The 10,755-nt window shown below is 44.0% G+C and overlaps 1 protein-coding gene across 1 annotated transcript; it reads right to left on the bottom strand.

Annotated features, from left to right (window-relative positions):
• Positions 1–410: 410 nt before the first annotated feature.
• On the bottom strand, positions 411–1,340 carry LOC136615390 (olfactory receptor 52A1-like). Its single transcript, XM_066594164.1, has one exon. It carries the CDS (start codon positions 1,338–1,340, stop codon positions 411–413), a length of 930 nt encoding a protein of 309 aa, XP_066450261.1.
• Positions 1,341–10,755: the final 9,415 nt, after the last annotated feature.

The following is a 10,755-nucleotide window of genomic DNA, read 5'->3' as shown; positions in this document are numbered from 1 at the left end:
ATCTCTCCCACTATCTATACATGAGACTCCAACCACAAAGACTTTGATGTGCCTCAGATATAAGTGGGACAATTCCGATTATTGTATTTGATTATCATATACACATCCCGAGTATCTGCTATAGCAGGAGTTTCAGAGTACCTCCCTGCGAGGAACCAACTTATTAAATATGTTAATTCTGTAAAATACCAATAAAACTTTGATTTAAAAAAAAAAAGAGTCTGTGAGTAGGAAAAGTGACTGGTCCCATCTACCCTTCTGAGGAACAGGGCCATGGTTATTGAAGCAGTCACTTCATCACTTTTGCAGCTCAGTTTTTTTTTTGAGAGTTCTCCTGGTTTGCATTCTAAATTCATCAGATCTTATAGAAGGCTTTCATCTCATGACCATTCATAACTCATCCCACAATCTTAATGCTTCCATAGGATTCTCCGGATCTCCTCTCGGATCAGGTTTGTCTTTATCCCATAGACAAGTGGGTTGAGCATAGGTGGAACCAAGAGGTAAAAGTCAGAGAAGATAATGTGGATATATGGAGGGATCTTCCTGCCACTTCGGTGGGATAAGAAAGAGAATATGCCCATGCTATAAAGGCTGAGGAACACACAGATATGAGGGATACATGTGTTAAATACTTTCAGGCGAGCGTCTGTAGATGGAAGATGGAAGATGACATTGAAAATCATGATATATGATAAGAGGATGAAGATCAAATCACTACCAACAATGCTGAAAGCTACGAACAGTCCCCATATACTGTTCACCCGAATGTCAGCATCAGCGAGCTTCACCACTGCCATGTGCTCACAGTAGGAATGTGCAATGATGTTAGTCTTGAACGCGAGAAATCTCTTTATCAGAAAAAGACAGGGACTGACTAGAATAACTGCTCTGACTAGAAGCACAAAGACTAGCTTGAATATCAGTCTACTGGTTATAATGGAGTTATACCTAAGAGGCTTATATATGGCAACATACCGGTCATAAGCCATGGAAAGCAAAAACCCAGATTCAATACTGGTGAAGGAGTGAATGAAGAACATCTGAAGAAGACATCCATTAAAGCTAATGGCTCTATCACCGAACCAGAGGATGGACAATATTTTGGGTGAAATGGTCGTAGAAAGTAGACTGTCATTAAATGCCAACATGGAGAGGAATATAAACATAGGCTGGTGGAGTCTCGGAGATATGAGGATGACAGTCATGACCATGATGTTCCCCAGCAAAGCTAATATGTAGACAATACAGAAAGGGATTGAGATCCAGATATGTTCATGTTCTAATCCCGGAATACCAACTAGTAGGAAGTAGGTGGGATAGAAGGAGGAATTCATCATCTTCTGCTGCAGGGCATGGACTCCAAACATCACTTTCTGGTCTGGTCTCAGCTCTACAGACCATGGGTGATCCTGAAGATGAGATACAGTTGAATGAATCAGTATTATGTATGATGATGTTGCGCTGCCATTGTCCATGGCTACAAGCACTCCCTATAGGTTTATGCTGTATTATAATATTGGTGGGGCGACTTGGGAAGACCAGATAAGGAGAGGCAAAGACATAGAAGAAGCCATCCACCTCTTCTCTATGGGACCATTATGATACTGATCCTAGACTCAGCAGTCAGAGATGGAAATTGACCCCTAATAAAGATCTCAATCAGATCCAATTTGCAGCAGAAGGCCATCTGCTCAACATCAACTTCCTGTAGTCAGAGATAAATGCTATAACTTAGGGCTCCTTCACAGGGCATATGTGTAAAACTCTGCAGAAACATCGCAGTATTGCAGTTATGTGTATTTTTGATCACGTATGCCTGCGTATGTACAGCGCATGTTGCACGTGCAAAAAAAGAAAAATGGAGGCAGGGTAAAAAGCCTAGAATGATGTCCTTCTGTTTTTTTGAATTTATTAGCATGTTTCCTAGCAACAGGAAAAATGCAACTGCTGCGCTAGTACTTGCTTTGACATTGCGTATGCATTGCATATTATGCACACCCATAGAGAACAATAGGGCTCTTACGTGTGCATAGAGCATGCTGCGATTTTTCTTATGTGCTTGGCATATGTAATTACTATTTGCATGTGTGAATGGATCAATGAAAGTCCATTTGCTAACTCTAGTTACTGCATTCTACACGCACAATGTATGCATGCGTAATATGTGGTGAAACTACACCCACATAAATGAGCCCTTAGAGACCAGCTCCATTTGGTTAGATGATGAGTTGAAAACTTAACAAGTGTAAGTTTATCAGGTCACAAAAAGTCATGTACATTAAATAAAACATAACTTTTAATATATATCCTTTTAAGATCCTATTGCACCCTTTTAAGTCCCAACAGCTGACCTATAAATGAAAAAGCAGGGTAACTGCCCTGAAAAGGATGACCCCACACAGGAACCCAACCCTAAGTCACCTGTGAAACATTTACGTATGATGTGATCTGTATTGCTTGTAAATCTGAAGCAAACTGACCTCACTAATGAGCTTTAAACGTGCACATATGTCTCTTTAAGGGTGCATTCAGACGACCGTATATCGGCCGGGTATTCACGCCGACCGATATGCGGCGTTTCTCTCTGCAGGGGGAGGAGGCTGGAAGAGTCGGGAGCAGTGCTCTGAGCTCCCGCCTCCTCTCTGCCTCCTCTCCGCCTCTCTGCACTATTTGAAATGAGAGGAGGTGGGACGGGGGCGGGGCTAAGTTCTGGGAATTAGCTCCGTCTCTGTCCCTCCTCTCCTCATTGAAAATAGTGCAGGGGGGTGGAGAGGAGGCAGAGAGAGGGCGGGAGCTCAGTTCCTGCTCCTGGCTCTTCCAGCCTCCTCCCCCTGCAGAGAGAGACGCTGTATATTGGCCGGCGTGAATACCCGGCCGATATACGGTCGTCTGAATGCACCCTAAGACTGTGGCTCAGATGACTACTGACAGCCCGGCTCCTGCTCTAACAACTGCCAGGAACAGAGAAACCTCCGATCCTGGCAGTTTAACCCCTTACATGCCCAAATTAATAGCAACTGCAGCATACGAGCAGATGGCAGAGGAAGGGCCCACTCTTTATCACCCAACGACCTCCTGCAATATAATTACAAGTTACTTATGGGTTCCCATGATAGCCAGAAGCCTGACAAAGTCCTTCATGTCTGCCGTGTAACTCAGCCTCCTAGACCCCTGTATTCCTGTAAGGAGCAAGACTTACAGTTCAGTTTACGGTTTAAAGAGAATCCGACAACATGGAAGGTCTAACAATAATAATGGAGCATAATGGTGACTAATGGTCCTACTTGTGTAACTTATATCTATATACAGAGGACAAAGGGGGAGACATCACATCACAAAGTATAAAATGACATCATTAGCTAAGTATGAGGCTTACATCTTATCTCACATTATTGCCTAAGAGGCTTCCATGTTACCAGGAACATCACTGGGAAGTCGTCTCTCAACCTGCAACCGGGGACAAGCCTAGCGGAGCTGAGACAGAGTATCTTCTTCATCAAAAGTCATGATTAAGATAAACATGGGTCTGAAATAATCACATACTCGGTATATTCCTGACAAGCCTGCCTCCCACAGGTCTAATAGGCTGCTGCCATAGGCTTAGTAGAATGCAGTACATAAGTAATGCAGTGTACTATCATAGCGATTGAATGATCACATCTTTGAGTTCTCTCCAGGGACTAACAAAAAATCCTCAAAAAAGTTCAATAAAGTTTAATTTAAAAAAAAAGTAATCTAGTTAAAAATAAAATTAGAATTTTTTCCCATAAAAACCTTTTTAAAATGGAAAAGTATGAAAAATAGTTTAAAAAAACGGCAAATAATCAGTTTTACTGCGTTCGAAACGACCCCAACAAAGAAAATATTTTATTTCTCTGGCATGGTGAACAGCTTAAAAGTAATTTTAAAAAGTTATTTTGACCTTCCAATAACTGCAATAAAAAGCATTCCGAAAGGCACCTGCACCTCCAACTGGAACTGATGAAGGCCTTCCTGCAAATAAACCAGCTCCCCCAGAGCGCCCCTGCCGGTGGGACAACCATATCCTGGGTCTTGGAATGCAGCTATGCAGAGTCAATTGCTTTTTTTCCTTTTAAATGTGTTTTTTTTGTGCTAATGTAAAAAGTTTTTAAAAACCTGCATAAACTTGGTATTACAGTAATCATGCGGATAAGATAAGGAAGTTTTCGTGTTCGTTTTACAGAATGGTGAACGCTGTAAAAACAAAACCCAAACACAATGTGGGAATTTCTAGGGGGTTTCTATCTCACCCCAGAAAATGTCAAAGTTCTACAACACATTATATGGATCCTAGAGTGCGGCCAGTAAAATATACAACTCATCCTACAAAAAGCACGCCCTCGTACAGCTAGGGCAGCGAGCTATGGCTCTTGTGATGTGACCATAAAAATCGCTTGGTCTTTAAAGGGGTTGTCTCCCGAAAGCAAGTGGGGTTAAGTACTTCTGTATGGCCATATTAATGCACTTTGTAATATGCATCGTGCATTAAATATGAGCCATACAGAAGTTATTCACTTACCTGCTCCGTTGCTAGCGTCCCCGTCTTCATGGCTCCGTCTAATTTCAGCGTCTAATCGCCCGATTAGATGCGCTGGCGCAGAAGGGTCTTCTCCCACCTGTTCAGTCCGGCACGAGCGGCATTCTGGCCCCGCCCCCTTCTATACGTCATCGTGTAGCTCCGCCCCCGTCACATGTGCCGATTCCAGCCTCCTGATTGGCTGGAATCGGCACACGTGACGGGGGCGGAGCTACGCGATGACGTATAGAAGGGGGCGGGGCCAGAATGCCGCTCGTGCCGGACCGAACAGGTGGGAGAAGACCCTTCTGCGCCAGTGCATCTAATCGGGCGATTAGACGCTGAAATTAGACGGTGCGTACCTGCTGGACAGCATGAGGGGTTACACCCCAAGATGGGGCACCCCTTATAAGGCCACTAGCCGCACTGTCTGATCCACTTGCAGCTCACCCTGATTTGGTTTCTGCAGTAATAGTGAGAAAGCTGAGAATGTTCAGATTAATATGTGATAAAAAAGAGCGATCGGAATTTGGGGTTTATTAAAAGAGAAAACGTAGTGGAGCAGGAGGAGCGTCTGTCCCTAATATACTGAATTATTAGAAGGTGGCACAAGTGGCGCAGCTGGTGGATGTTTGCCCTGAAGAATATCGGCCAATGCGGGTGAAGCCTGAAGAACATCTGATGAACCTTCTAGCTGAGACGCTCTGTTGTGGAGCAGAACCTTTAACTTCTTCTTGGAACCTCCATCTGTAAGATGTTCATTGAATTTGGGTGAATATCCGTTATTTCTACCTGGGTGGGATGGAAGGGATCTTCAGTGAGCTCTGATTAGACGGAAGTCATTGTTGGTTAATGGGGACATTGATAAGACTGTTTATTGTGTAGTAGGACTGTGTAGTGTAGATAAGACAGTGAATGCCTCTTGAATAAGTGGGGCAAAATTAGGGAAAATTTAAAGCCACCCTCCGGTTTAGGGATAAAATTCAGTCCTGAGACAGGAAGGTGTAGGAGGCATATTACCTGCAATTGTTCTGCTCTGTCGTCTGGCCAATCCGTCGGTTCCAGTCCTGTTTATTGGCCATCCAGGACGGCCACCACAAGTTTCTACCTAGCTAATGCACACTGTGCACTGCCCTGTGATTGGCCAGCCATGATCATGTGAGCAGTGCTGGATAATCAGAGAGCAGGTATCATGCATTAGTAACAATACACTATGGGTATTAGGTTGTCTGCAGAGTGCCTTGAGCATCGTGGACATCCAAGAACATTACAGCCAGAGCTACCACAGAGGCTGGAGACCTCAGTGTTGGGGTTCATGCACACGGCACACACTTTATAGAACATTATATCAGGTCTTATGCATCATCAGGGCATGAGCCCCCAGGATGATGCTTCTGGGGTCTCCGAGATCACACGGGACACTATCTATAGGAACCTTCATTCTCCTCTATCCAGTCACAATATGGTGACCCTGCTTCATCTACCAACAAAGGAGGTGCAGAGAATGAGAGGAGACACTGAGAGGGGTTGCCGGTGTACATATCTAAAACAAATAAATATTTACCCCCTGTAGATGCCCCTAAAGACACATGATGATTGTCGGCTCTACGAATGAACATTCCTTCCCAGCGGAACACCACCCTGATCTGCTGAGAGGCAACTATGGATGGTGGGATGAGGAGACAGACACATCTATAATACATAGCATGGAGGACACAATGACCATGGTGACCCCTTACCTGCACTGGCCCGAGGACCCCACTCCCACCGTAGTCTGGCTGTATCATAGATAGACTCACCTGTGCTCTGGGCAGATTTACCGACTTGTCCAACTGCAAGACTTTATAACTGGATGAGGATCTGAGAAACATCCCAACAGGATTCTCTGTAAAGCTTCACAGACAATTAATGATCCCCCAGACTCCATGGAGCAGAAGACGAGAATCCTGAGACCTCTAATGATCAGGAGACATTGTAGAGCGACCCTCGTGGAGAGGCCATCAAGGCTCTGGGAGAACCGGCCCAATCCTCCTCAACTCTGCTCTCCCTTTGGTCCTAAACACATCATATACATTACAAATTAGCATAAACCATTTACATAATATCATCTACTTACCATAATAATAAAACTCCCCTGCAAGACCTTGCATATCTTAATTATTGCACCATAACTACATTACACTGATAGTCTCACAGTCCCATGAATCCATTGTTTTCACCCTGGCCAGGGATTTACATATTACAGTCCCAGAAGGAATTACCACTCTATCGACTGTCTCCAGTGCTGTCCTCCCATCGTCACTGTACAGTGTGGTCCTGAAAAACTATCCCAGATATTCATCTGTATTTGGTCATTGCTAACCCTCTGACCTCATTTCCATAACCGCACAAAGAGTAGGGTGTGGTTAGGGAAATGAGTTAAAAGGGTTAGCAATGAGAGGGGGTCTAGAGAGAGTGCAGACATAAAACAACCAAATGCAATTAAAATGACGGAATGCCTGTGTGAGTAACCAAGAAAAGAACATGTGTTCCTCATTGTAATGAAAATAAGGGAGATGGAATAAATCCTCCACAGTGCCACCTACTGAAAGGCAGCATTCCTTCGAGTCAAAGTGGGACTTTTTATACAAGTCTTGCTACAATGACTGGGAATCAAAAGCAAAGCCAGACCCCATGTACATACAGCTGTTTCCGGGTTATTGCCCATCATCAGTGTACATGGGGTCTGGCTTTGCTTTTGATTCCCAGTCATTGTAGCAAGACTTGTATAAAAAGTCCCACTTTGACTCGAAGGAATGCTGCCTTTCAGTAGGTGGCACTGTGGAGGATTTATTCCATCTCCCTTATTTGCATATTACCCAGAGGAGCGTGCGTGGCCATTTGAGTCTCCTCACTTATTTATAGTATATAGTTGCTCTCCCTAAGGAGAAAAGAGCGTTTCTGACCCCTGTCCCTGGCCTCTCACTAGCAAAAGCCAGACTCCTACTGTACACTGATGATGGGCAATAACCCGGAAACAGCTGTATGTACATGGGGTCTGGCTTTGCTTTTGATTCCCAGTCATTGTAGCAAGACTTGTATAAAAAGTCCCACTTTGACTCGAAGGAATGCTGCCTTTCAGTAGGTGGCACTGTGGAGGATTTATTCCATCTCCCTTATTTGCATATTACCCAGAGGAGCGTGCGTGGCCATTTGAGTCTCCTCACTTATTTATAGTATATAGTTGCTCTCCCTAAGGAGAAAAGAGCGTTTCTGACCTCATTGTAATGAAAACACACCTGACAAAGAACGGAGAGAGAGGCGCATCTACTTTACATAAAATGACAGTGTTTAAGCATTAAAACACCACAATTAACTCAATACGCTGCACAGCTCTATTCAGCTTAAGCAAGCAGTATTACTTTTGGTTTCCCAATGAGACTCACACATTTGGAATGTGAGTGCCAGGGGAAGAAGGAGTACACTGATTATACAATAGTCCTTTTTTATCACTACTTATCTTCCCAAGATATTAACCCCTTAATGCTGCTGGACATACAGTTATGTCCTGCAGGTTCGGGGTATGTATGGAGGGCAAATAGCGGGTTTATCCCATCCCACACAATGTGGGTCCTGGCTGTTTCTTAAGGCCGATACCCAGCCACAACACCTCAGCCATGCTGCTGAGCTGAGCTGTTAACCCTTTAAATGTTGCGTCAATTCTGACAGCAGCATTTAAAGGGGTTCTGACATGAATAATGTTTTTATGCTTTAGCAGCCATTGTTCCCTGGTCTGCCTAATGGACCCAGGGAACCCATGGGTTAATGGCTGCTAAAGCATAAAAATCTTATACTTACCGGTTCTCCTGTTGTTGTTGACATCGGGGGGGTCATCTCCCGGCAGCATATTAGCACTTTCTGCTTAGGTTAAGCAGCCTGACTAGAGCCACCTGATTGGTGCACACTGTGCAGTCACGTGGTGCCGAAGAGCCAATCAGGTGGCTCTAATCAGCAGCGCTGCTTAACCTAAGCAGAAAGTGCTAGTATGCCTCCCGGCAGGCAGTCTTCTTCCTCAAGCAGCCGCGTCGCTCCGGGATCGCGCGCATGCGCAGTGGAGAGGTGCCCCCTGACAGGAGTCAGGACGGGACGCGTCTCCACTGCGCATGCTCAGCACTCCGGAGTTCAGCAGGATGGACGGGCCGCCCACAGCAAGCACTGTGCGGTCCGTCCGTTGACCTCGGAAGTGCCTGACGGACGGACCAGAGCAGGAAGCAGTCTTTTTGACCGCTCCTGCTCTGCTTTAAAGGCACAGAAGAAGATGCCGGCTGGAGGGGACATGCCTGGCGATCGGGCCAGGCCAGCCAAGGTGAGTACAATTTTTTTTTTTTCATGTCAGAACCCCTTTAAATGCCCCTCTCGATGTTCGGGGTTCCCACACTGCCCCCATGCCCTACTCTATCTTGAAGTCATAACTAAGGGGGAGAATGGGTGTTAACCAGTCTAATTGTACTTTACAATGTATACGGTACATTAAATGTAAAAAGAAAAAGCATACTCAGGAGATTATGGTGTACAGTGAATCAGATGGAGAAATAAGCATGTCTGAGAAATGATAGTGAGTTACAGTGTCTCAGCAAATGTATGATGAAGGTTACAAGGAAAGTGAAATGAAAGGATGTACAGTAATTTAAAAGTTATCCTACATAAGACAATGGGAATAATAAATGTGTGCACAATGCAATTAGGGTATAATACTGGTTGGTTCAATTTGAATCTGCTATTTTAGTGAGCTTTATTAAACAAACGTTAAAATAGGGGCTAACATGAACAAACTCACATTAACTTATACATAGGATCCTCAATAACTAAGATAGGCCAAACTAAGTCAACTTATGAGGATTCCAAATATATTTGAGCTTACCCTATTCAAAAATTGATTTGATGGCCCAAATGGAGTAGCAAGGGATTTGCTCCATCAGGGCAATCAAATCAAAATTTTTCAAAGTTTTGAGGGGAATGGAGACCCAAAGCATATGATAACCAGGGGTCTAATTGACTTCTATTACAGCAATGAAATGATACAGTCAATGTCACATCTCCCCCTTGGTATGAACCATCCAACCAGGGTGGGCATTGCAAACAGAATCAAATTAATAACAAAAATTTGCTTAAAGAGTATCACATTTCTAATGAGGGAAGATTAATGATGTCAGAGACCTGCTCAGTCAACTTATTAGGGTAGATATACTTACAGTGATGCCAGCAGAAATCAAATATACCCCAAATAATATTAGGGGTATTAGGCCTTTAATGTTAGTTTACCACTATTTGTGCTGTTCCTATGGTTACGGATTGAAATTTTTTTATCCCTCTATGTGCAACATGTTTTTACGCAAGTACCAGAGAAGTTGTGGCCCCCTTACTGTCATGGTCTCTTATGCAGGCATGGAAATCTTGCATTGAGCACAATTTCAAAATCCTTCAGCTACTGGATTCACTAAGTATGAGACTGCCCTGCTAGCACCCTTACATCCCAATCACAGTAGTTCTAAATACAGCTTCTTTACTTCTGCTGAATTTGGAAAGGGGAGAGGTAGGGGCGGCAGGGGCAGACCTTGTCACTGAATCTCAAGACCATGATTGTCAGGAATAAAGGAAAGTGAAAATAGGAGTCTTAAAAATATTGTTTAAACTCCTGCTCCTAATACAGACATGAGATTCTAACACAATTCCTAGTCAGCGACACTGTAACTGTAAATCTGTTTGGGTCGGATGTGTTATAAGCCTTTGTAAGCCACTATCCACTTCTCACCCGATGGTACTGTTACCCTCAATTCTGAGGTGAATGAACAGTTAATTTGCTTGTTAAAAGCTTTTGTCTTTTTGGATAAAGGTAAAAAGTCTATGCCCCCTGCAGATATAGCCCAGCTTACTCAGGTCCCACAGGACAGATACTGGGAATCTTCCGGTCCCATTTGTTTTGGTCAATCTGAAAGAATGTGCAGCGTTTCCTTGAATGCCTTAGTACCCCATGAGCCCCGCAAAAGTGGTAACCATTGAAGTAACAATGGATGCCTTACTACAGCCCATTCACTCATAAGACAGGTTGTTTTTATTAGCTGCACTCAGCAGGGTTTAGTCCATGTGACAGGGTCTTATGAGTTAATGACCCTGGTCTAAGACTCTCCGCTGTGTCTGTCCCTAATGGGAATGTGGTAAAATAAAAGGAACGTTTG

Source organism: Eleutherodactylus coqui, chromosome 1, assembly GCF_035609145.1.
Source record: "Eleutherodactylus coqui strain aEleCoq1 chromosome 1, aEleCoq1.hap1, whole genome shotgun sequence".
In the NCBI taxonomy this organism is placed as follows: domain Eukaryota; kingdom Metazoa; phylum Chordata; class Amphibia; order Anura; family Eleutherodactylidae; genus Eleutherodactylus; species Eleutherodactylus coqui.
Note: the sequence above shows the minus strand (reverse complement) of the source record. Positions and strands in the feature narration are given on the sequence as shown.

Excerpts from the sequence above, each read along its gene's own strand:
- LOC136615390 (XM_066594164.1), bottom strand. The coding sequence starts at position 1,340 with ATGATGAATTCCTCCTTCTATCCCACCTACTTCCTACTAGTTGGTATT.